Below are 27,379 nucleotides of genomic sequence, written 5' to 3' on the forward strand. Positions count from 1 at the left end.
GCTCTCTCTTCTGTCATCAGAAGGACTCCATCCCTCTTCTCCCTCACAGCTCTCTATCTGCAGTGCCTGCCCCAGCCCCTGCATCCGCTAACCATTCTTGACAGCTCTGCAGCAGTTGGCATCTTTCCTTGATCCCTAATTACCATTTGGTCAAAAAGAAGTGTGGTGCAGTGACCAGTTTGGTGTTGCTTAGCTTTCTCAGGGGACTAGGCAGAAAATGAGCAGCTGAGCTCAGAGCAGCTCTCTGCCAACAGGGAATTTGGGCTTGTCTCTTCTGCTGTCCAACAGCTTTGATGAAACTTAGTGGTCCATACTTTGTGTGAGACCTACCCTGAGCCTCAGCACCTGTCTGAAACTGGTCTGTGGGCAGGATGGTTTTGGAGTAGGGTAGAGAAGGGATTTAAGGAAAGCAAGGAGCTGAGTAAGTGGCTGAGCTAAAGCAGGGGCTCTTCCTGTGGTTTTACTTTCTTGTAGCCATGATCACTCATTGCTGCAGTGCTTCCTGATTGCCTTCTAGATGTGGACTACAAAGCTTTTCTCCTTGCTTTTGAAAGGGTGTGGATAGCATGAGTATTTAATATTATGGAAAATAAATTCTCTCAAATTTTTCTCTGGTAACAGCAGTAGGAGATTTCTGTATGCCTCTAGAGTTAGAAGTGATCTAAATGTCACTTTCATTTTTAATCAGGGGTTTTATATTTCTTCATCACTTATGAGTCTCTGTTTTCCTACAAGATGCTATGGATAAAAGGACCAGAATTTCAAGCATATATTTTCAGTAGACATTACTTTGAGGTCATTGACCCTCTATATACAGTGTATTTCAGGTTCTTCTGTCTGTTGAAATTTCAATAATTAAAACTTTGTTCTCTACTGACTTATATTTGTATGAGTTAATGTAATATGCTTTTCATAATCAAAGATTTTACAGTGTTAAAAGATGGGTTTCAGAGCTGAGTTCTCGTATACCTGTGATAGTTGAAATGCTTGGATGGCACTGGACCTGCTTTTACTCTTGGAACTTGAGACTGATGGAAAATAGGAGCAAGATAGATTCTAATTGTCTGCCTAAAATTGTGCCTGTAAATGCTGAGAGTTTGTGCCATTCATTTTTCACCCATTCAGTGCATCACTTCATTAAACAGTTTCCTACAACTGTAAGAGTTTATGCTGGTTTAACGTGTACTTTTTGTACAAGTGTTACAAACTGTAGGTTCCTGAAACAGCTTTTATGGAGTTTTGATCTCAGTCATTAACTTCTTCCGGGTGGTGCACAATCTTCCTGTAATAGGACAAGTATCATTAGCATGTATAAAATGTAACACAAGCATTTGGGAAGTAAGCACAGACCGCTTTTTTTTGTGTAAGCTGAATCTCCAGGTGTGATTCAGGTATAAAAGAGATAATGAGATTGCAACAAATTCATTTGTTCTTTTAGCCACTTCCCCAATATTACCTCCTTCTGCTGTCACTAACCTGTTTTCTGTGGGATGTGCTTAACTTCTTCTGTCCCACATCACGAAACAAGCAAGCCAGATTTTTCAGACTCTTCTACTTTCCTTCCTCCCCACAATCTTCAGTGGAATACCTAATCTTTGACTGACTTCCCTTATCTGTGCTAGAAGTCAAGTTCCCCCTCTGCAGCATTCCAAGCCCCTGCTTTTCCTTTTTTCTCAAAAGACCAAATGGCTCATCCATTCCTTTTTCATCTTTTCTTCTGACTCTTAAAATTGTCTTGTGAGATTGTCAAAGGGAAGCAGATCACAAGAGCAGCATGCTTTGCCTTTGCAGTTTCTGCAGCAGTCTCTCTGGTGCTGTAGATGGTGCAGCATTGTCTTAAATGTGAAGCATGGAGCCATTTCAATCATATGAGCTACAGAGAGAGAGTTTCAGAACACAATTATTTTGGTTGTGGTGTTTCACTTGTGCATCTCAATGTGTGTTTGTCTCCAGTGTGGGGGATTTTTAAGCATCTCTTGTGAAGTACTAAGCTCAGAGATAGCTGTTTGGGGTTTGGGTTTTTTTTTTCCTTTTTAAAATTTTTTTGTGACAAAAAAAAATTTAGAGGTTAAAGAAATTAACCTAGAATTAGGCAAGCTGCCAATGCAGAAACAATGAAACAAGGTTTAGATTAAATATAAACAACCTTGAAAGAAACAGACATTATTTGTTTGAGGAGACCTAAATACATAGTTATTGTATAAGCTGGTTTGTAGTTGCGTGTGATGGACTTAAAACTTATGTCAAGTGCCTGATCTACTGCCGTGTCATGGGTGTGAATGCAGAGAACCTGTTACTGTATCATTCTTCATGACAAGTAGTCATTGCTTTTAGCTTTGTCAAGTTTGGATTTAAAAAAAGAGACAAAGGAAGTGTATTTCCACATATTGCTTTGAGATTGACAGAAGGATTTCACATCTGTTGTTTTGCGACCTGCAGATTTACCCTGAACATTGCAAAGGAGCCCAAAACTTGGAGGAGAGCTCTTGGAGCAGTTTGATTTCTGTTCTGTTTTGAAAAATCCTATGTGACTAATACTCAAGTGGGTTTTTTTACAGTATCTGAAAAAGGATGCAAGGTATGCATAGAATTTTTGTGGGAATGTTTTATGTGTGTATATTTTTATCTATTTAATCTGCTGCTCCTTAAGTTTCATGTTGGGGGGTTTAATTAATTGCATTTTTTAAAAGTTTGACTTCAGCTTTGTAACTGCCTACAGAGATATTATGGCTGTGTTCTGTGGTATATACCTGCTGAGATGAAGCTAAAGCAGCAAGCGGTGCAGAGAGTAAGCTTGAACTTTTGTAATAATTAATAATTTAGACAAATCATAAATTTTGGCAATGGAAAGCTTAAAGACCATTGAGTACTAGGTTCAGTTCTGTTTTCTCTTTTGTGTGGCTATTTTCTGTTAACATGCTCAAAGTTGTAAATATCCTATGTTTCTCACTACTTCCCTTATTGCCAAGTTAAGAGTGGAAGTGGGAATCTGTTTGTGAGCAGAAACAATGATCTGGGAGGGCTTTTAGGCACATGCAGGGCCTCAGGAGCTGCACTTCCATGCCTCAGGATTTGTGGTAGTCTCCTACCAGGTGACAGTGCTCTCCTCTTGCTGCACGCCTTCTCTGGAGTCTTTAGGCAAGCAGATGCACACCCTGCCCCCCTCCCAAATGATGTCTGTGTACCCTCTCAGGAGACAACAGGTTTAAGGATCTGGGCCAACTCACACCCAGTTGTAGGTCTTTAGAAGCAACCACTCTCCTGGTCTAACTTCCTCCAACTCACTGTGGTCACTGACTTTTGTGTTAAACCAGCAGCAGTCGTTTCTTGGACATCACAAACACTAGTTCCCACCAGAGTGCCCCACTCCGAGTACTTCACCTGCAACCAAGGATGTTCTTGCAGCTGTGTGACTACGGTGGGCAGTAGCCTAGAAAGGTGACAGAAGTTATTTCTCTCGGTAGGAGCCATGCATGCATCAAGCCCTGCTTGTTTCTTGTGAGGCAGCCTGCCAGCCCTGCTATGTTACATCCAGTGCTTTTCCCTGGGAGCCATAATGCATCTCTGAGGAGCAGTAGGCAGAACTGTTCTCCCCTTGGCACACATTCCATTAGGATTAACAGTATTTCAGTTAACATTCTTAGAGTCCTGACTTTATGCTTTCCAAGAATATGTGGTGAACTGTCAGCAGGCAGGTGAGCTCTGAGGATTTTTTTTTTTTTGTTTATTTATTTGCTGGAAGCAATAGTTACTGAATGAGAGCTCTTGGATGATAGACTCTGCTCTTTTGTATGCTTCCCTCTCTCTGTTAGCTCTGGACTACCATCAAAGATTCAGTCTAGATGTTCTAGAGTATCCAAAAATCCCTTTGCAGTGGCTCATACAATCTTTGTGCTGTCACTTTTTCATATTCCTAAGCAATCTGGTACTTAAATGAGACTTGGTGCAACAAAATGGTGTCCTTCTGACCTTGCCTTCTATCCAAAACCTTCTGTCCTTTTATTACCGGTGGTTTTTTCCCTCTGCAGCACCTGGATATTTTTTTATGTTCCTGGGGAGCTGCTGTTATTTCTTCCTTTTTGCAAATAAACTAGAGGGTTTAGATTTAGCTAGTCAAGCTTTGTCTCAGGATGTCTCAATCTAAGTAAGGTTTAATGTATAACATTTTGTTTTATGAAAAGAACAAGCAGCAAAGCCTCCAGCATCAAAAGATGGCAGCATTTGTTATCAATCAACTTGATAAGTCATATATGAACTAATTCCCTAAATCACCATGAGAAGTCTCTAAACCTTTATTTATTCCATAAATAGTTTTATAATTAAAAAATTACTAAATATTTATTAGTATCTACAAGTCCAGTTTGTTGAAGACAGGAGTTCCCCATCAGTACTCTCCCACAACTAACATACTTGTTTTTAAATGACATGTTTTTCAATACAAAGCTTCCTTAAAGGGCTGAATCCAGGAGCTTGGCTTATTAATATCTTGATGGGAATCCATGTAGATTACATTACTGGCTGCTCTGCTGTCAATGTGCTGCTGGCTGAAAATTAGTTCTTATCATAGGCAGTTCCATATTTAACCTCAGGTGGCAAATACCAGTCAAACCTGACCAACATTGCAAACTTAAAACTTCACTTAGGGAATCCAGTGACATAATGCATGAGAGGAGGTCGGCTTGACAGGCAGTTTGATTTCTTCCATTACTCAGTGAACTTGGTGACAGCAAAATCCTCCTCTCAGAAAACAGAGTGCCTAATACTTTGTAAGGAGATTTACAAGGAGATCTTTATCCACAGAGTTTTGCAAGGAGATTTTATCCTCACATTTCAGGAAACACTTGTTGCAAGCTGGGCCAGTAAGTAAGCAAGGAAACTGATTTTGGAAGAGTCTGAAGCCAAACATGAAAAAGGTGCATGATTAGCAAAGCAGGTCCTTCCCAACTGCTGACCATTCTCACTGCTGGGTGAGAGTTCAGGTCTGCAGGTCACAGCAGCTGTGTCTGGAATTTTTGTTCTCCATGAACTGACACCTCTGCTCTCCTGCCAGCTGTGTGGAATGGATTAAGAAATGCTTATTTTCATCTGTCTGGTGTAGAAGTAAATGGGTTTACTAGTAAGGTCCTCAGCCATAAGACAGTCATCTTTAAGTGACCTTTATATTCAAGGCAGGTATTGACTGGCAGTCACAAACTGCAAATTGGTGTTCTTTTAATCAAAAAGAATTGGTAAATTGTTAATTACTTGAAAAATACTGTTATGAAAATGTATGTTGGTTGGGTGGAATTTTTGCTTGCTTTGGTTTTTACTTTAAATATGCTGACAGTTTCTGGTATTACCTGCAGAACACCTGATCTTGTGCAGGATGTGTAAGACAGCTCAGTACAGCACAATGTTTGTCAACACCAGCTGATTATCCTGTTTGTCACTCCACTCTCTTGCAAATGTCCTAGTAGTGTCAGCTACAGAACTACTGGAGTTATTCCTAACACAAAAAGCATTTTCACATGTGTAGGTATTTGAGTGCAGTGTTACTATGAGCTTGATCTGGCCAGCCTGGGGATAAATACCTTCCCTCAAATGCAAATGTAATTAATTAGTGGTGTGGACATTAGCTAGCTGCACTTAGATGCTTCTGAGTTTCCATGCCTTTCTGTCAATTCTGCTTTTTCCTATTTGCTGATGTGCCAGAGAGAGCATGGCTCACTGACTGATGCAAGTAAGAGCTCTCTTTGTCTTTCAAGAAGAAATCAGGCTTTCTTTTGGCTCTGTCTGATAGCTTAAAGACAATATTGGAAGCAATTTATGCACAGCACTTCCATGCTACTGAGCAATAAAGCTGTTACTGTTATGATAAAGCAGAATTTTTGGTAAAAAAATTAAATGAAGTCCAGTAATAGGAGTAACCAGCTGAAGAAAATGTGTAGAAATAATTCTAGGGTTTAAAACCCATCAAAATGCAAATAGAATGAGCAGTGTCAATAGTGATTAAATAGCCAAAGAAAATCAAGTTACATTAGGGGCGTTTTGAGCAATTATCGTAAATTGAAAGTGAGTAGTGCTTCTTGGGGAATGGGGCTTTTCAGGGACAGCAGACTGGGTGCATTGCTGGAGCTGAATGCTAACTTCATATTTAGAAAAATCCTTTAGTTATTTGGGCTGATACATCGCTTAATACACAGTAGTTGGTGCGGACGCAAGTGTGAGACTGAGGTTAAGACCTAGCCACACTTCTTTCTGCATGCTGACCAAGTGTAACTCTTGGTTTTGAAATCATTTAAAAAGTGACGGCACTCTTGTTGAGAAGACCATTAGGAGACCTTTGGTATAACTTTCAAGAATATTTTTTAGATGCAGAGGTAAGGAGCCATCTGTAGGATTTTGTGGGTTCCAGAAGCTGCCTTTGTAGCTATGTTTTTGAACTGTGTAAGTGATAGCACAGAATTTACTCTTCCCACAATACATGGCAGAAATCTTCCCAGTTGTCATAGCTAAATTCATTGCTAAATGTAACTCAGTACCCAAGAAGTAGCTTACATTGCTTATGCTAATTTCTGCTGTAGACTGGTTGTATTTATGCATGTACTCTCTGTATTGAGGCTGAAAAGACCTTGGTTAAATAAAAAGTTGCTTTATTATTGTGATAAGAGAGTATTTTCTAAGCAGCAAGCCTCCAGCTGCTCTCAATTACTTGTTCTAGTGAAAGAATCATGTTCATATTGTTTAAACCATGAAACAAATCATAATGATAGCTGGTAACGAGTAACAGAAACACTCTGCAGTGCAGCTTGAACTGTCTTGTTTGAAATATTAATTCATTTTGCCTGTCGCTGTGATAATGCTTCTCTGAATCCTGTACCAATGGGCATGGCGATCATGAGTATAGGAAATGTGGTCATAGAACAGAGCATCCCCCTTTGTACCCGTGTCTCTTCCCTGGCTGGATTTTCTTCCTCCTTTTTCCCCCACCCCAGATTTCTCACACATACACACTACCTGCAGTGCCTTAGAAGGCATCATCTTGTGACTATTTGAAGTCACAAGGCAACTCTCTCTAGTGCTCCTGCTGAGCACAGAATGTGTGAGTAGTTTGGTCTCTGGCTGGTGTTTAAGGCATCCGTGGCCCTGAGAGCATTTCTTTCCCCTCTCATGACTGTGTATGACCCGGGACAGTGAGAGGCCACTCGCTGCCATCCCCCCTTCACCCCTGCAATGCCTTGCTGTTTGTGATCATGCAAACTTGGAGAGAAGTAGCTACCAACTTCATTGGTAGCTCAAGTGTGAGCTCTCACTTTTGCTCTGTTTGTCTGCCATAGGAGAGTGGATACATGGTGAAGAGCATGCAACTCTTGCAGCAAGAGTTGTCCACCACAGGCCACACCTCTGAGACGAGCATCATGTCAGACCTGGCTGATGGTGCAGCCATGCTGCACACTAGCCCCAGGCAGTGCTGCTGCTGAGGCACATGGTGTGGCAATGTGACTCTTCATGCTGGCTCAGCACAAAGGTCTGTGGAGCCACATCTCCTGCAGCACCATTCTATAAAATGTTGCTTTCTGAATCCCCTGGCAGTGCGCTGGGAGTGGAGAAACCTGTGTCCTATTCCTGAATATCTGAACTTGAAATACATCAGACTAGTACCATAGGAAGGTAATACAATTCTAAGCTCATATGGCTCAAAATTCTGCAAAGAACATTCATGGTGGTAATTAGGTGTGTGATTCCTGGACTCCCATAGCCTTTTAGCAGGGACCTGGCAGGATCTTCCTGCTTTGGCTTTTGGCTACATGATGCTGTCAACTTAGTCATCTTGAATCATTTCTCTAAAACAACTCCCAGCTGTTAGGGGAGGAGAGCACCTAGTGAGTGCCTGCCAGTTGAGAAATAAGAAATATCTCAGTGTGGGAAGGTCACAGAATTAAGGCTTTTAGAGAACAGTGGAGAAGTGCTAAGGTCTTCATGTTCTGTTGCTGCCCTGTAATAGAAATGAGTATCTGCTCACGGAAGTTTACTCATTGTCCTGCTTGTATCAGTAAATAGTGTTTCTATCAGCTTCTTGTGACTGATTAAGGTCTGCTTTTTCAAATGGAAATTATGTTACCATAAATCTAAGTTACACTTTTAATAAAATGCTATTTTCTGAACAAATTTAACAGTGAGATTATGTTAGTGGTGCTTGCCTTTGCAGACAGGGCAGTGCCTGTAGGGGGTTTCTGTTGAATTTCAGTACTGGTAACTTCTGGAAATATGAGATAGTGTGTGTGTATGTATAGGTATGTATACATGTATGTATGTCTTTATGTTTATTTACTTGTTTATTTATTTATTTATTTGTACCCTTTTAATGAAAAGCTGAGAAGTTAAGGCTGTGAAACTGGTGAAGGGATGCAATTGCACTTTTATCACTCCTTCCCACCCTTAAGGAATGTCAGCCAAAATGTGAATGTTACTTTGAAATCTGTGGAATGACTGGAATAACCAAAGTATGACTCCTGCTAAGAGCCATTGTGGGCGTGGATGGGGAAATAAGCATAGCACTTCAGTAACAAGTTCAGTTCTTGTCCTTTGCTACACTTCTATATTAGGTGGAGTTGAATTTCTTCCTCTGCAAGAAGCATATCTAGCTGTGGTTGGAACATGCCTTTTAGGGGAGTAGGAAGATGTGACTGGGGAGCGAGGAGTTTATTCCAAGCTTGAAGACAAATGTCTTTTAGCATGCCTCTTGCAAGGTCTTGGGAGATCATAGCACCTCTTTGCCTCAGAATAGAGAGACTTGGTTTTTTCCTATTACACAGTAAGTTGGAAGATGCTTGAACACGTCATAGCAACCCTGAAAATAAGTCTGAAACTAAAAGCAAACCAGCTCCCTAACATATTTTTCTTTTAGAGATGAGATATTCTGAGAGTGTTTCCTTGAAACAGCTTAAAAATGCTCCAAAGCTTTCTGAAGTTGACATTTCTATCACTTCACACTCCAAGAGGAATGCTTCCAACAAGTGACATTTTCCCCCAGTTTCATTTGTTACACAGCTAATGATGTCCCTGTGTCTCCAGGATTGTTTCCTGTGATAAAGCTGTGGGCTCCTGCCTCTTTCATTCTTGTGACATAGGTGAGATGAAAGATAACAGACAACAATGTGAGGAAGAGTATCTAGGAAAGTGTAACCAACAGCTGGGGTCATAAAGGAAAGAGTGTCTTTGTTGCCAGGGGTGATGCTAGGTGTCTAAATCAAAACTAGGACAACTTTTTCCTCTGTGAAAGTCAAATGTGCAATTTGGGCTTGTCCCCTAAGTGGACAGAGTTATAAAGTACATTTGAATCTAGCTTAATATAGGCTGTATGGTGTATTTTAGAGATAGTATTCTGTAGAAAGGGATTCCACATACTTCAGATTGTGTGCTTCATCTTGGAGGGACCCCAAAATGTTGGGAGGTCCAGTGTGTAAGCTGCTCAATGGACCAGCTGACAGTGTGTTGCACCTGTATGTTTCTGGGCAAGGTGCTGCAGCGTGAAGTTCAGTGTAGGCCTGTCTGCCTCTCTTTACAGGAAGGTTTGCTGCACTCCTTCCTTGGACTGATTTTGGAAGCCCTGAGGTAGCCAAGATAAAGCTCTGCACTGCAGTCAGACAGACAGGACTTGTTCACTTTGTTCAACTCCTCTGGTGCTATAGCACTGAGAGGCTGAAAATTCTGAGGCCACAGTAAAAACTCCATGTGCCTGAGCATGCAAGTGCCTGTTTCTGAGCTCTTTGCATTGAAGTAAACTGCAGCTTTCACTATCTGGTCACATTTTATCCTTCCCTTGCAATATCTTTCTAGAGCTTCATACGTCTTCTTAAAAACCAGGAACTTAATATTAAGAAACAAATCCAAAGAATATTTTTCCTTATGTAGCTGATCAATAAACTGATATTGCAATATATTTTAAAATTCTTAAAGGAGCAGCTGTTTTACACCACTTATGTTTGTGAATCATGGACAGTTTGTGTTGATTGCAGTGCTTAAGGCACTAACTTTTGCTGATGCATCTATCTAGTGTATAGTGCTGTTGCATCCTGAGGTTAACATTTAAATCATAAGCAATGTTTATTTTGTTTAAAAAAATCAATAGGCAAAAAGGCAGTGCTGCCTTGGGATTTTTCCCGGAACAAGAAACCATATTTCAAAAATGCTTGAAGTGAAAATGGCACTAATTTAGCAGAAGCTGGCAGCCATCTAAACATCATGAGCAGTAGAGGAGGAAAGTGATAGGGAGCAAACTTGTAACTACAGGCCAGGGATGGGGCCCACAATGGCAATGTCATGTTCTGTGAGGTTTTTTTCCCCTGATGTAGTGTTCAAAAGCAATTGATTTCTTGATGGTACAAAGCTTCTTGTTAGATGGCCGGCCTAGCAAATACTTAAAAGTCTTTTTTACGTAAAGATTGACTATTAACTTATGTGAAGAAAGACTTTGCTTTGTAGTACAAAGATCCTGTAAAACTGTTCATGTGCCATTTGCTGAGTGGATTTGGACTAGTAGGGTTGCTGTTCTTTTAATCCACTTGACAATGGGCATTAGAACTGCGAAAAGGATAGAAACAGTAACATAACTTGCATGAGCCTCTGAGACAGAAGAGGAGAGGACATCTTTTATTTCATCTGAAGGTGTTAAGACAGGATGAAAATCATAAGCATTTCTATGTTGGCTTTTACCTCAAACTGCAGGAGTTTCTCGAATTAAAATTGTTCTACACAGTCTAATAACTGCATTCTAACCTAAGGGACCTATGTATGAAAGATAAATTATCTTCCTGGTGCTGTGAAGCTTAATTAATATTTTGAAGGTTATTTAGGGATCTTTTTTATCAAGTCCCACATGTGATAAAATACTTTTTTTTTCCTTGTTTTTGGGTGCAAAACCTGTTCATTGTTTTGAGTCTTCAAACATCAGGTTTGGCTCACAGCTTTGTTTTGTGCTGAGAGCAGAAATTAGGCTACAGATTAAGGAGTACTTTAACAACAATTACATCCAGATATCCTGAAGTTTTATAGATAACTATGTTCTCCCACCCCCAACAGAGGATAAGTAAGAACTTTTTTATATTTCTTGTCCAAGGAAATATATGTGTATGAATGAAAGTGTGCAAAGGTGTTTACTTAAGATATGAAGGAGCTAAAGGCAAAGCTAAATCTAAAGTACTTTTAGTATTTTTTTTTAGTTAAACAAACATACTTTGCAAGTTTATTTTACTTCTCACTTTTAAAATAATTTTTATCTTCTCCTTGCATTGTTGAAAAGATCTTAACTGGAGAAATAACACATTAGTAAAATTTTAAGCAAAGACACTCACAGGATTTGCTTTAAAAATAATTTGACTTATGAAGCATGCATTGGATTTTCAGGCAGAAACATGGGAGCAGGCTGTGCAAGTATGCATAACTAATGTGAAATGAAACTGTTCTTTAGGACTGACCTCCTTGAGGTGAAGGCAACATTATTCTATCCCAAATGGTAATTTCTTCCTCCTTTAGGTGGAAGGAATCGGAGCCTTTTCCATTAACTTTGCAGAGGATTCTGTGTACAGACAGAGGGTGGATATTTAATGGAAAGGAATTGGGGCAAGAAAGAAGGAAAAAACCCTAATATATGTCTGAACAAAAAGAGGTCATCTATACATTGAGGTATCATCTCATTATGCCTCTTGTTGCCCATGAAAAGAGACACAGGTGCATAATGTCGTTGTAGACCCTTTCCCTGTAGATATCTACAGATAAGTGACAAATTCCACCTCTGTAACAAAGCTGCCCTTCAGAAGGAAATCTGCAATGCTCACTCAAGCCCTGCAGATTTAACAGTCTAATGTGCATTTGGAAAAAGCTCCTTTGAATTATTGCACAGGTTAATGACAGTAGAAATGTCAGAGCTGGGAGAGGGGAAGCAGTGTGTAGTGAGCTAAACTGCAGGAGGTATGGTGTGCCCTGTTAAGATTTTGCTCATGCTGGTGACCAGAAGCTTAAATTTACTGTGTAAGATGGAGTCAGGAAGGATCCCTTCCTCACTGAGTTTCAGTAATTCAGTGTCCAAGGAAGAAATCCAGCAAGGAAAATGATATGAACACAGCAACCAACAAGTACAGCAGCTCTCTCTTCAGCATCATCCTTGAACCGATAAACTGAGTGTAAAGGTTTTGGAGAAGCCTGAAGGCAGGAAGATGTACTAGTCAGGCAGTGTACAAGGTAGATTTGAACAATGGAATTTGCTGTTGGCGTAAAAGGAGATAAGGAGGTGGAGAGATTTTAACTATGCGTGAAGAATTTACGTGATGGTGGAAGGAAAGCAAAAACTAGTATGTGACAGGAAGAGACAAGTGGGGAGAGGAGGAAAGCTTAAGGAAGAAGGTTACATGTAACAGTTTCACAGGAATTTCTGTAAGAACTTTTAATTTCCTTTTCTGATTTCCAGTGGTACAGCTGTTGGCCTAGCTGTTGACTCAGAAAAATTAGTTAGGTGCATATAGGAAGGGGAATATACATAAATTCTGTCCAGTTATTGTCTGTGGAATGTGCTTGCTTCATTAGCCTGGGGAACTGCATCCCTTCAGCTCTTCCAGTAACTCGCCAAGCATCAAGGGCTGGCAGGAGGAATACTGATTCTTGTTTTACCCCATTATTGGGTGGAGAGGCTCTGCTAACACCTGAAATATGCTTTGGAACAAGTCAACATCCTTGTATATCTCACTTTTAGCCAATTATTTAATTCTGTACAAATTTACCTAACTTTTTTTTTTTTCTCTTCCAGTTACTATTTCTTCAACTGCCGAAAAAGGTAATTTTTTAAAGTTTTTATGAAGATGTGAATAGCTGCTTTGCATGTAAATCCTAAGGGACATAGAGTTTAAATGTACTCCTTAATGTGTGAGCTCTGTGTGGTGAGTAGGTTAGCACTAAGAAACAAGGTAAATATTGTAAGCTGAATCTGTTTTGTTTCTAATACCACAAACCTGGGATGATGACAAGACCTGTGACTAATGCAAGTAATGCAACTTATGATTTAAGTTTGCATTTATTTTTAAATGGCTACCTACTAAGAACAGAAAAAGGAGAAGAGAGAAGGAACTGCAGCTCATCCACAATTCCATTTTCAGTTTAGGCCTGTGACCTAAAAGATTTCTGGAAGAGGATGAATTGTTGTTGTACTGCTTAATATTTTCCAAACAGCCCACCAAATTCCTCAGAACTCCATTCTTAAGGAGTAGTTAGAATTGTGCAAAACACAACCATTTCAAAAATGGCTACACATTATAATTTAAAATTTCCAGGTCAAATGTTTGAGGCCTTATTTTGAGACATTTTAATCTTCATATTGGTTTTAGCACAGTGGGAACAGTGATAGAGATAAAAACTAACAAAAAAATTTCTAGCATATTGTTGCTGGGGTATTTGTTTGGGAGTTCATTCCAGTTTATGGGGGAACACGAGTGGTAGATTAAGCACAGATTTGCACTTCAGTTATCCACAGAGGGCTGTTTCAGACTGGTAAAAGCTCTAGTCTCTTAAATATTTTGCAAAAGAGCACAGAACTGGAAGCTAATCTAGCAGTTTTCTTCCTGGTGAATGGCTACCAGAACACTGTAAAAAGAAGGAATCTTGATGGAATTTGTTGTTTTTAACTTCTACTAGAGAGCTGAAAGAGTAGGAAATTCTTCAAAATAAACTGTAAGCTATTCAAGATGCGAGTTTGTGTTACACTGGAGTTTTTCATCCCATTTTACAGCCGGTCTTTACCTTGACTTCAAAAAATTCTGCCGGTGGCTGCTCTACTTACTGTTGACCTGTAGATAAGTTTTACTTTCCAATTTCTTCTGGAAAGGCAAGATTCATGTATCAGTTAAGGAACTCTGGCAGAGCAATGTTTGTGTCACACAGTCAGATCTCTATTTCAAATGCAGTGCCTATCTGACTGGAACAGGTTCTTCTAAATCTACCAGAGAAGGAAAATGTGAGATTAATTAATGAGAGTGACAGTATCACTGGAACCTGTTAGGCTCTTATTAGCTGTCACCTACATGCTGCTTGCACCTCCCATTCTGAATCATGTCATAGGCATCCTGTATGCATGAATTTATCAACCATGAAAGTTGATTTTAAAATGACATGTCAAGTCTTTTTTCATTTGAAAAGAAAGCTGGCATAAGTTTTCTAAAGTTCTTATAAGCCAGCTCATGGTAACCAGGAATCACCGTCAGAAGAGTTGAAAGACCAAAGTACCAGAAACATTACTATGTAAATCAATAATGTGAATCTTAGCAAGTGTGTTTTGCTCCATATTTCAGAGTAATAAGTACTGCAGTAAAATGATTTGAATGTATTGGCAACTTTTGATTAAATTAGTGGCAATTTCTTCACCCTATTAAGACTCATTTTTATTTTGTAATTTTACATTCTTGTCTACTTTTATGTCCATCAGGACAGAGGAATAAAGTCAGCTCTGAATCTCTGTTAACAGTGTATTATACTAATGTTATATATTATTGCCTCTCTGTAATCTGACTCTGTCTTGAAAGTAGTATTAAGAATGATTCAGAAAAGAATGTTAAGGGCAAATCTTAGGAGAGTGTAGCATATTTTAGGAGGCTTCTGAGAGCATGTCTTAAGACATTGTCTTCTTGAGGCCATAAATTTGGTATAGTATGCATCAGTGCCTTTTAAAGAGAACTGACTTCACTAGATTGCTGCATGGCATCGAGAATCCTGGGTTGCCTTAGTTTAGCCAGGACTTCCTTGTGACTCTGAATCTGGCTAAACTGGCAGATACTGGGGTTTGAGGTTTTTGTTGTATTTTCCATCTAGCTTGTAATTACAAAAAAAAATGAGCTGACTAGGAATGAATCTGGTTTACGTTTGTTCTGGAAACAGATGCAAGATGCTTCAGGGAATAGTCTGCAGAGGAGCTATTGATACCCAGAGTGGTGGGTAGATGGACTGCTAAAGTAAAGCTGTTAAAAATGGTATCTTCCCTCCCTCTCATTTCCTGGGGAGCACTGACAGGACAGTTATGGGTAATCACAGTAGGAAAGGCAGCATGGGTGTAGGAAAAGAAGCAAGAATTTATTCAAAGTGAAGCCACTATGGACTGCCAGTTGCAGGGTCTTTCCCTAGGTGGTGCCCATCACTGGCTACTGACTATTGGCCCTTGGTTTTAGTGATGGTGACAGATTGCAAGAGCTCAGTTACATGAAGAGCACTTTAATGGCTTCCTCTGTCTAATAAATACTGGTAGCACTGGCACAGATCTGTACCCTGACGCAGCCGGCTGTGGTCCCTGTTATTCTGTGGGTTTTAGGGGCATTTACAGTCTGTAACAAAGCTTTGAGGTTCTGCTGTTTGACACATTGTATGTACACTAAAAATAATCCTTCAAAAGCATCTGAATTCTGGTGTGATTTTTATGGACAAAGTAGAACTGTTTGCTCTGTAAGTTAGTTTTGCTGTACCTTGCCCTGCCCTGTATCTCATTTCCTCTTTCCTTCTATTCAATTTTTCTTGCCCTCTTCTCCACCAAAGTTCTGATCTGTGCCACTGATTCCACTCCAGTTTTATGTCCTTTTCTCCTCACTTCCAAACCATTTTCTCATTCTTTAATTGCTTAACCACATAGTGTTTGAATGTAGAATATGTTTTTCATAACGGACAACTTCTAATAATGCAGAGCCTACTACAGTAATACACAAGTTCTTTCCTATCAGACAACAGATTTAGGATGGCTTTAGAAAAGGGTTTTGTTTCTGGCATTTTCTGTCAGCTCCACAGCTGAAAATTTGCCAAGTCTGCCTATGAGGTTGGAGGAATCAGAGGCAAAGGTAAAAACAGTAATTCTCTGACAAAAGCTCAAATGAAATTTGTTTGTTTTCATTGCAATAAACAGTGAAAATCCTGAAAGATGATAAATTAAGCCATGTCTTCTGTCATGGTGCACAAGCATTTTCTGAGCTGTTGGAGGTTCCCAAAATTTTGAACCTTTTTTGCCATCCATTAAGTACCTCATACAGCTTCTGAAAGTACTCTATCTGTACAGAAAAGTAGGTCAAATTTCCTACTTTACTGCAACTGAAGATAATATAAATGAAGATAATATAAATATTTAATGTGACTTTTCTAAGATTTGCTGTTCTGGCACAACTGATCTGTTTCCTCTTGACAAGTGATAAAATAAACCATTAGAGGAAACAAGATTGGAAGGAGCTTCCTGGGTCATAAGGTCTGCATTTCTGGTCTTTAAGACAGCAATATCATGCATACTCATTAGAAAATTTATTGCGCTCCTGCCTAAACCCAGCTACATTTTTTTGCCACTGTGACTGTAATAGGACTTTTACATCTTGTATTTCTCAGATGATCTGAAAGAAGATAGTAAGAAAATCTTTAACTCACATCTGACATGACTGGAGTGCAGTACTCTCCAAATCCCTATTTGAGGATTTTAACTGTTATTCATGACCAGTGCCTTTTGTAATGGCACAGTACTGTGCTGTTTCTGTTAGAAGTAGAAATTGAATTGAATTATGTAGGTCAGTAAGTAATCAATTACTTTGTGATAATCTAGAACAGAATTACAGCATCATCTTTATACAAAAAGGTTAGTCACTTACATGCCAGAAGTGAGGCTGTGTTCAGTTCTGGGGTTTGGAGTTTTTGTGTTTGGGGATTTTTTGATTGGTTGGTTTGTTTGGGGGGAGAGCGTGTGGTTTTGTTTTGCTGGGGCCTTTTTTGGCAGTGTATTTTGTTTGGTTGGTTTTTGGGGGGTGGCTTTTGTAGATTTGTTTTCTCCTGCAAAATCTGCTTTGGAAAGTTCAGCAAGGTACTGCACATGTGTCAGGACAATCCCAAGCATGAGTACAGGCTGAGCAGAGAATGGATTGAGAAGTAATCCAATCTGGGCAGAAAGACATGGGGGTGCTGGTTGATGAGAAAGCCCACGTGGCTCAGCAGAGTGTGCTTGCAGCCCAGAAAGCAAGTGGTGTCCTGGGCTGCATCCAAAGCAGTGTGGGCAGCAGGGCCAGGGAGGGGATTCTGCCCCTCTGCTCTGCTCAGACCCCACCTGCAGGGCTGCATCAGCTCTGGGGTCCCAGCACAGGAAGAGCATGGACCTATTGGAGCAAGTCCAGAGGAGGATACAAAGAAGATCAGAGGAATGGAGCACCTCTCCAACTGAAGACAGCCTAAGGGAGCTGAGGCTTATTATCCTGGAGAAGGAAAGTCTCCAGGGAGACCTAATAGCACCTTCCAGTACCTGAAGGGGGGACTATGGGAGTCCTGGGGAAAGATATGTTACAGGGACATGGAATGATAAGACAAAGGGAGAATGACTTCATACTGAAAGAGGGCAGGTATAAATTAGGTATTAGAAAGAAATTCTTTATTGTGGGAGTGGTGAGGCAGCAGCAAATGTTGCCCAGAGAAGTTATGGATGCTCCATCCCTGGAAGCATTCAAGGTCACTTTGTAATCTATAATAAAAACATTATTTCCTTGAGGAAGAGCAGCTATAACATTTGGGGAGTGAGGGTGGGTGTTTATTTAAATGTTTTTAAGTGAACAGTCCTAGAGTGCTAAATGTAGTTGTTTAGCCCTCCTCAAAGGTCAAGGGGTTTATTTTTTGTTCTTTTCAGCTATATTCACCAAATTCTTATTTGTATTTTATTGCAGTTGTCTACCTTGTAGTTTTTCATCTGTCATTTGTCATGTTTGTATGGTCCTATGGGAAGACAATTTTCACATCTCCTGCAACCCCCTCTAATGAGGTAAGTATAATGTTATGAAAATGTGAATGCCTTTTTTATAAATAGCTGAACTGTTTTCGGTGATGAAATTTGTTTGCAGTACTGCATGATTCACCTTTCCCTTCTCATTGTCTAAAATAGAACAGCATGACAGTGTATCATGAATGAAAATGATCAAGTTAATCTTAAAATACCATATGCTTTGTGTAATGACATTTCCTTATATGAAATGTGTGCTTAAAACATCACAAGCTTAGCAGTCCTGTACAGTGCTATGCTATGAAGTAGCTTGCTTGAAACCTGGAATTTTTAAAACTGATAAATGAAATACAGTGACAGCATTTTTATGTTTCCTTTTTAGGCAGTTTGATTATTGTTTGACTAAGAAAGGGTAGTAATGCAATGTATACTTATGACCTGGAGGACTGAACTCACTTATTAGTCAAGTGTTAAGGTTTAGGAACACTGAGATGTGACTACACAAAGAAGCTTTATATAGTAGCGGAAGAATGCATGATGAAGTTTTGTTTTGAAAAAGAACCATATTAATTCCAATAAGCCTGAGATGGATTACCTTGTTTTCCATTTTCTCTAATGTGTGTGTATGTAAGGATTAAATACAGGCACTGAATTTAAAATATTGCACTTCTCTTCCTTGTTTTTACAAAGCTTTTAAACTGCCCAAACTGTTTGGGATGTTGGTTGCTCTGTGGGGGTTGAATTTTTATTCTGTTTCAGCAAGAGTGACATCCAGTGCTAATGTCAACCTTAAACATTCTTGAGACAAGTTATTCCCATGTTTTGAAGAAAAAGCAAACGCTGCTCTGTAATGCTTAATTATGACTTAGAGATCTGTATGTTAAAGCTATAAAATATGAAGTGTAAAAAGTGAAACACTGTTCTGCTGTTCAGCTAAGCAAAAAGTCTAAATGCAGTTGTTGAAGCTGGAGCACAAGCTGTTGGTCTGGAGCACAAGTCCTGTGAGGAGCAGCTGAGAGACCTGGGGGTGTTTAGCCTAGAGAAAAGGAGGCTCAAGGGAGACCTTACTGCTCTCTGTAACTGTCTGAAAGGAGAGTGTAGCCAGGTGGGGGTCTGTCTCTTCTCCCAGGTAACAAGCAATAGGACAAGAGAAAATGGACTCAAGTTGCACTAGGGGAGGTCTAGACTGGATATTAGGAAAAATTTCTTCACTGAAAGGCTTGTTGTCACAAGCACTGGAAAAGGCTGACCAGACAGGTTGTATCCCCATCCCTGGAGGTTTTAAAACATTTATAGATGTGGCATTTGGGAATCTGCTTTAGTGGTGGACTTGGCAGTGCTGGGTTTATGGCAGGGCTTGATGACCTTAGATGTTTTCCAACCTAAATGATTCTATGAATTGCTAAACCTAAAAATTCAAAGGGGCTTGTCTTCAGAGTAATTTGGTTTTGCTTTTTCTGGGATGTTTTTGCAGGAAAATGGTTGAGTTAAGCAGGTTAACTAGTTAAAACGTGGTCAAAATGGTGTTATTCTAGGTTTTATAAAGCTATATGAGCTAGAGCTGCTGTTAATGCTAATGCCTAGTAACTTTTACTGTCTTCTTGAATTCTTCATTAATAGCAAGCTTATTCTGACAGTACTTTTCCTGTAGTTACAGTGATGATGTAGCAGGCTTTTTGTATTCAGCAAGTGAAAGGCATATGGCGTGTAATGAATTTTTTGTATATTGACTGTGGAGAGAGATCAGATTTAATAAAATTTTCTTCTACAGCTAGCTTTAAATGAAAAAGGACAAAAAACTTCTCCCATCAGGACAACAAAAAAACGCACTCAAAAAAATTTTAAAAAGCAAAAAACCAACCAAATTTAAAACCCAGCACCACTTTTTCTGTTTCTGGGCAAATCCCTTCTTTTCATGTACTAGTGAGTAATTTATGTTGTTTATACTTAAAGACATACCTGACTTCAGTATCTCTCCACTGTGTGAGAGTGTAAATGTATATATTTTTAATCATTCAAATTGGCCATTCTTGCAAAACAAATAGCATCCTGTGATCTTACTATTGAACTAAAAAAAAGATTCTGCAGCTGCTGTTGTCTTAGTGCATTTGTGCATTCCCTGTGCATTTGTCTAAGAAAGAACAATCAGCATTATACAAGATCCAGAAAGAGGAAGGAAACAAAGGGATTCTTTCTGTTTTCAATAAGAACTGCTGGAACCTCATTGGGAATTCTCTTTGCTGTGTGGTAACAGACAACCTTTGATGCCTTTGAACATATCCTGCTATTGTACTGAGAGACTGTGGTCTCGTCTCATAGCCCTATTAAGTTCTGAAATTAGAACAGAAATGTAGCTTTTTGGAAAACCAAAATCGTATCCAGGATTTTTGGAGCAATACCATGTTGTTACATGGACAAATTTTAAAAGTTTTAAATCTTTTTGTTGGGTTCCTTTTCTGTGCACTAATAGTTTGCCTTGAAATGTCATGTAGAGGTAGTACTCATGTTTCCTGCAACCTTTGCTTGATTGCAGGTCACAGAGACCTGGGTCGCCTAGCAGACTCACAAGGGTAGTAGGGATTAAGGTGTATTGCACTACTGTTTGCTGGAATGATGGTTCACATCTGTCTTAAACTTTTGATGTGAGCGTCTCCAGTTTTCATGCTTGAATAAATATCGATCTGAGTGGTTAAATTTAAATAATTAGGTCAAACTCTTGGTGATGGCTGAAATGTTAAACTTTAATTTCACCCTTTGCATAGATTAATTCTAGTGTCTGGTTATTTAAAAGGGTGTTTCATGTTTCATACTTGAAGGGTGTGTAGGCGCAATAACTGGGATGGTACTATGTGTGACAGGAGGCTTAACTAGATCCTGTGAGCTGTGAGGCATCTTGCTTGCATTCTGGGTTAGGAAATAGCAGCAGAAATTGCAGCAATGTCTTACTGCTTCCTCCTTGCTCTAAGTGGAGTCTTCCTTGTAGCTTGCCAACTGACTGTAATCCAAAAGAGGAAAAAGTACAGGATGTGAGGAAAATCTATGTGAACTAATCATGCACATGTTTTTGGTAGGAAAATGCGATCATACTAAACCACACTAAGTCAGTTTTTGTTCCAGCTGCACACATAGCATTTTCCACTCTCCATCATGAATGCTTTGTCTATGTGTGCTCATAAAGAGGGCTTTTGTAGTCCATGCAGGAAGCGCAGAGTTTAGAAGTGCTTCGGAACAGAAAAATACCAAAGAAAATCGTCATTTCAGCCCCTGCTGCACAGAGCCTTGTCAGCACACTGGGTTTTGTGGGGCTTGCTGGGAAATACTGTTTCAGCGGATACCAAACTAAGTGTTTCACAAATGAGTAAAAGCTCTCCAGGATTTTCTGGTAAAGGCTTACATTTCAGTGAGGTTTCAACAGGAATGCTAGTCAGGCTTTACTCAGAATTGTAGCACACTCTCAAACTGTACGGGTTTTGCTGAAGTTGCTTTCAATACAGTTTAAGAATTTTGAGACTAGTGTTGACTACTCCTGAGTTAAAAATCCAGTTAAACTCTTCCAGCTTCTCTGCTGGAGCTGTGAAGCTCACCACACCCCTCGCCTGTCTTTTTTTTCCCCCATCTGGTTTGTATGCCTCTCTGTTAGAGAGGAAGTGGGATAAGGGAACTTCAGTGCCTTGTAGCAGCAAAGGACTGTTGCACCTTCCTCTTGTTCACAGTTCACTTAAATTATGCTTATCATTAATTAAAGGAAAGTTTGTACCTTAAAATTCACTCTGAGTCTCTGTGTTCCCTTGTGTTGAAGAGAAAATATTATAGATAATGGAACAGAGATAAAGATTATTTTCTTGAAAATACATCCAGAGATTAAATACATCCAAAATGCATCCAGAAACTTAGGCGTTCTAAGGATCTCCTCTAATTTCTGTAGCATTCTTTTTTTTGTTTATGTGGTGCTTTTGGGTCAGTGAATGGGAACACCCAAAGGGTCTTTTCCTTGGAAAGCAAAGTAATAATTAATCTTTCCCCTCCTGTCCATTTTCTACATCCCTCTTAGTTCTGCTTGTCAAAAGCTGATAAAGAGCAATATGAAAAAGAAGAGAGACCAGAATCCCAGCAGGAGATTTTAAGAAGAGCTGCCAAAGACTTGCCTATCTATACGACAACAGCATCGAGAGGTAAGATATAAAGATAATTGTATGCTCCTGAAGTTGCTGTTTATTCATTTGTTGCCACTGAATGAACAATATATTAAGCACATATTGCAAATGCTATGATGTTTTGTTATTTGTTTGTCCTGGTGTTTAATCCCCCTGAGAGAAAGAGCAGTCCTTTTTCTGGGGTTCTCAACATAAAGCCACGACTTGAAATTTAAAAAAAAAATTATCTTCTAGCAAGAAGAGAGATGACAGCAGTTATCTCCATTTGTGGCAATTAAAAATAAACATAGCAAACAAATATAGCTAAGATAGCTTGAAAAAGGGAAATTAAATGTGTTGCTCTATTTTATAATCACTTTTATCCCCACTTAAACTTCATCTTTTCTTTTTCTTTTTTGAGCTGTTTTGGTTCAGCATGAGGAGAAACATACTTAAGATCTTAACATACTTTTACAATTTAAAAACAAATAAGTGTTGTTTCATTCCCATCTGCAATTCAGTACAAATCTAGTTATGGACTGTTTCTGGATTTGCTTTTAATATATGTAGGCAATTTATTCCAATTTATAGATGAATGATCTGTGAAAGTGCTGTCTTATGCATATGTATATTCTTTTAAAATCTGTAGCTTTTATACGGGTATATATCTTTTTTCTCTTTCTTGAAACTAGCAACCCTGTAGAGTTTCCAAAAATGTAAAAACTTCTCAGAATAACCATTGCTGAAGTTTACTGTGACTTTTCCAATGAAGGTCTAAGGACACCTGGCTCTTTTGAATACAAGCCTCCATTTAAGAGAATCCCAGTCTTCAGTTCCTAGAGTGGTCTGGGAAGCTGTTGCCAGCTCTTATGAGTTTTGTTTAGCTGTAGGTGTTGGCTTTCCTCCTGCTTTCAAACTGCCTGTGCTGGTGTCTTATTTCCATTGAGAAAAACCTAAAGGTCTGTTTAAAAATATCCAGGAAAGATGAGGAAGAACTGATTTACTGGACAGTCTTGCTAGATCATTGTTTGGTGAAGTGGATAGAGAAAGCTAGTGCAGAAGGTTGACTTGCCGAAAGAATGTACTTTCACAATGGGATGCCTTAGTACCTTGTGCAGAGGTGAAAGGGGGAGCAGTGCCAGAGGATGAAGGATGGGAAGACTTGGGAGTCAAAGAAAAAATGAAAATGGATTCAGTAGAGTAGTAATAGATACTTTTGAATACTTTCATATGTTACGTTTCTTTAAAAAATCAAAACTACATATCAGATTAAGTGTGTGACAGTCTGTGAGAACAGGTGTGGCAGGGGAGGGCAGGAAGCTCTTTTAAGATTCAGTTCACGTTAAGGGGGAAAGCTTTCATAAAATCAAATGAGTTCTACTGACCTGACCCTTGCACTTAAATACAGCAATCAGATACTGTGATCGATGCCAGCTGATCAAACCTGACCGCTGCCACCACTGTTCTGCATGTGACGTGTAAGTGTCTGAATCTGGAATTACAGATTTTCTCTTTCCTGCAATCATCACTTTAGTGTGTTCATGTCTTCAGTGGGTCAGTTCCTTCTGTTGGTGCAATATTATGGTACAGCCCTATTGTCTAAAGTGGCAGAACTTTTTAGGAAACCTGCTTGTAGCTTTGTAAAACAAAGCTTATATTAAAAAATTAATTAATTAAACAGATCATATAGATTGAAAGTAAAGAAAGGTAGGTCTGAGATACCAGCACCAGCAAAAGCTTATTATTGAACTCTTTCACTGTATCTTGTTTCTGTAGCTTTGAAACAGATGTGTTCTGCTAAAAATGTTTATCTCAAAAATTGACAGTAAAATCATATGCCTTTAACATTTCAAAAACATCACTGCTATTCCCTGTTTTCATTGTGAATCATCAGAGGGGTCTGCACAGGCACTGAAGGCTGAGGCCATGCATGAGACTTCAGTAGGCTGAGCTTGAGGAAATCTCATTAACTGGAGAACCTAATACTCATCTTTTGACTAAAATCAAATTTGTTAGCAAATACAATGAATGTCTCTGTGTCTGAAATGTCCAGTATCTGTCTTTACTTTAAAATGGGATTAAAGTGGCATGTGAACTACTCAAATTGCCCTTTGTGCTGATCTTTTCCTCCATTAACTTAAAAAAAAAAAAAAAAAAAAAAGACAAGCAGCAAACAAAATAGTAGAAAAAATAGCTCTAAGGTAGACTTAGTTGAAGTGAATGCCAGGCTAACATACCTTATCCACACAACCCTGACAGATTATTTGGATTTGTTTTCTCTGCGCGCACATAAAACTAGTGTAGCTTAATGAACTGCTACGTGGTGTTGCTCAGTATTGCTCCCCATGCTAATTTAAGAAGCTCTCCTCATAAGTCTTCTGAATCTCAATTGGTCCTTTTGGGTGAAAGAACAGCTGCTCTAATCAAGAGAATTGGTATGAATTGAGAAGGGCTTGAAAAAGATACACTAAGGCAAAATACTTGGAAAAAATCAATCAATAAAAAACAACACCTGAAACTGTAGAAGCTAAAGTTACGTATCTTGGAAAGAAAATGTTTTTTTTTTTTTTCTTAACTTGCTGAAAATTCTCTTTCAGATGTGTATTAAAAATGGACCACCACTGTCCATGGTAAGTTTATTTTAAAAAAAAATCAGTATAAGAATGGTGAATTAGATGTTGCTTCAAAAATGCACTTCTGGAGTAAACCTTTATTTCCACAGAAGGTCTTCAATATGTGAGCATAAATATGTGATGCTGTGTAAAGTTGTAAGCCCAGTAGTCCAAATAATGCCGTTTCTCCTTGTACAGAGAAACCTTGGCATTAACAAGAGCTGTGAGAAAATCCATTTCTTTCTTTTGTTTACTCTGTTGGTGTTAGCAGGAGAGGAGATACCCACTGCAATGGGAGAGTAATTTCTGGATTCTAGATGATATGTGTGATGCACTCAGACAGACTCTTCTGCAGTTTGTATTCACTGGTAGTCAGTAAACATATTATCTGCTGTCACTGTGAAAAACAATACTACCAGTAGTTGACTTAGAGGTGGTTTTGTAACTAAAGCAGCATGCACTGAAATTGATGGTGAGGTTCCTGTTAGTTTCTGTGTTGACTGCAGTTAGATCATAGTGGGAATTGCTTCCTGTATGGACTGTCTGTATTGTAACGCTTTGCCAGCTCATGTCCTGTCCTACAGAATCATGGGGGGCAAAATTCATGTGAGAGGCCTAGATCATTCAGCCTGAGAAATTTCCTTCAAAATAGTGGCTTAAAATGCTTCTGAAACACTGGTGCCAGAATGTTTTGGACATACCACTGACATCATACACATTTTGCTCTGCAATGTATTGTGGGTTTTTGTTTGTTTTATTTTTTGTATACCTTAGTAACCTCTTTCTCTTTCCCCTCCTTCTAGGGTGAATAATTGTGTGGGATTTTCTAACTACAAATTCTTCCTCCTGTTTTTAATGTATTCCTTACTGTACTGTTTGTTTGTTGCTGCTACAGTCTTGCAGTACTTCATAAAGTTTTGGACAGTAAGTTCTAAGGCTTTTTTTGGTTGTTTTTCATTTGTTTAATCTTGCATGTGTTATTGGAGGCTGCATCAGCATGTTGTCACTCACCATTTACTCTGTTCTGTGGTTCACTATCATTAGTGACATCAATCAAAGTGACTGAAGCAGGAGAACCTTATGAATTTTGATGAAGTAAATGCATTACACTGCCCAGGATGAGGAACTGGGGGAAGGAGTTTTGATGAGGACACTGTGCAATTTCACTGCTCCATCAAAACTGAGTGGCACAGCTCAGGTTTTTATGAGACTATGGGATGCAGATATGTAGATAAAGAAGGAATAGACCATATCAAACAATTATATATATGTATATATAAAGATACTGACAAATGTGAAATATAAATAATGATTTTGTATCTTCCCAGACTTGTCTGTGGATAATCTGCTGCCAGATAAGGCAGATTAATTTGTTGGGAACTGTCTGAGCTCTGTTTTGGAGTCCCTACATAGGCATGTTTGAACTTCATATTAGTGGCTTTTATGATCTGGTATGAATAGAATGCTAAAATATGTACAGTATGAATGCTATACATCTTCCTTGCAACTGTTATTGGCTGTCAAATGGTTAATACCCATAGCATCTTCATATGTTTAATAACATTTATGTGAAGGCAACCATCCTTGTATGTCAGTGTTATATTGCTCCTATCAGTTTTGTTCCAATCACATTCCAGCCTGAACACAGTGCCTTCTGTAGTTGTTCCCTTTCATCTACAAAAACTTGTAGTGTGCCTTCCTATCTTTAGGCTGAAGTGTTAGTGGCAGAATTCCCTTAATCTGTTTCCCTTAATGAGCACGCAAAAAGTTACCACAAGTGGAAGGGTCTCAATCACATCTTTGGGTAAATAACACCACATATTTCTTAAATGCTGGCTGCTGTCAGAGTAACTGGGAAAAGTAGTAATTATCTGCAGTAGTAGATATTGATATTTGCTTTATTGGAGCAAAAGGTTGCTGCCATGTCAGCAAGTAAGAGAAGCTTGATCGTGTATTCAAAATAGCTGTACTTTGAGACAGTTGGCATTAGGTAAGATAAACTGTGCAAAAAAGTTTGTGTTCACTCAAACTTGTGGGTCTGATCTGCCAAAGTACTGTGTTTCTCTTAACCTGTGAATTCTGTATAGCAGCCTGTCACTGGAGAGCAAGGAGCCATGTGGGAATTGAGCTGTCAGTACTGTGAGATGAAAGCCATAAACGTGTTTATCAGTCACAGCTGGGTCTTAAAAGATATTTCAAATTAAATGGTCTGATTCTGCTGTTCAGTCTTGCTTGGCTGTAAATAGTTAAATTTTCAATCCCTGAATGTGCCTTTTCCAAACATCTGCCTGGCTGCTTTCCAGTGCTTTGTACGCAATTTCTAAACCGTAGATACGCTCTTACGTATTTACCAGTCAGTGCTTGAGCGAAAAAAAGAATTTGCTTTGTTGTATTACTTTATAATTGTTAGTGCAATGAAAAAGGCCACAGGACAACTGTCTACAATGAACAAACATTTAATACCAACATTTGCAGCAGGACTCTTCCAAAGCTCATTGGACACAATGTTGAAGTGGACTCTCAAGCAGAGGAAGTAAATTTAAGAGGGATTATTTTTTTATTATTGATTCAGTTGTTAAAAATCCTTCCTGCAAGAATGGGCTACTTCTGAAATGTAACAATAGACAATGTAGTTGTGTATTTGCTTTCAGTTCCAGATACTTCCAAGACAGAATCTGGTGATGCCCTGATCTTATCAGTAGAATAGGTCTCTGACTCACTTTACTCATATTAAGTCACCCACTTCACAAAGCTAAGACTCTTCTGAGCTTATAACTGACTTATTAAAGTACATTTCCAGAAAGAGGTGGCAGCTCCATAATCATGTAGGCTTGCAAATTTTTATATGTCTCTTGTGCATAAGCTTTTAGGCAAGTGTTCTCTTGGAAGGTTCT

General features: G+C 39.0%; 1 protein-coding gene across 3 annotated transcripts in view; it reads left to right on the forward strand.

Moving 5' to 3' along the window:
• The window catches only part of ZDHHC20 (zinc finger DHHC-type palmitoyltransferase 20), a 49,175-nt gene that overhangs the window by 5,088 nt on the left and 16,708 nt on the right, over positions 1-27,379 (forward strand). For all 3 annotated transcript variants that reach the window (XM_068181294.1, XM_068181296.1, XM_068181295.1), the window contains 6 exons: positions 12,782-12,808; positions 17,688-17,782; positions 21,792-21,912; positions 23,282-23,351; positions 24,471-24,503; positions 25,289-25,409. In XM_068181294.1, the coding sequence (XP_068037395.1) occupies positions 12,782-12,808; positions 17,688-17,782; positions 21,792-21,912; positions 23,282-23,351; positions 24,471-24,503; positions 25,289-25,409 (467 nt within the window). Of the gene's footprint in view, positions 1-12,781; positions 12,809-17,687; positions 17,783-21,791; positions 21,913-23,281; positions 23,352-24,470; positions 24,504-25,288; positions 25,410-27,379 lie in introns of those variants that run through there.

This window comes from Anomalospiza imberbis, chromosome 2 (genome assembly GCF_031753505.1).
Source record: "Anomalospiza imberbis isolate Cuckoo-Finch-1a 21T00152 chromosome 2, ASM3175350v1, whole genome shotgun sequence".
NCBI lineage: Eukaryota > Metazoa > Chordata > Aves > Passeriformes > Viduidae > Anomalospiza > Anomalospiza imberbis.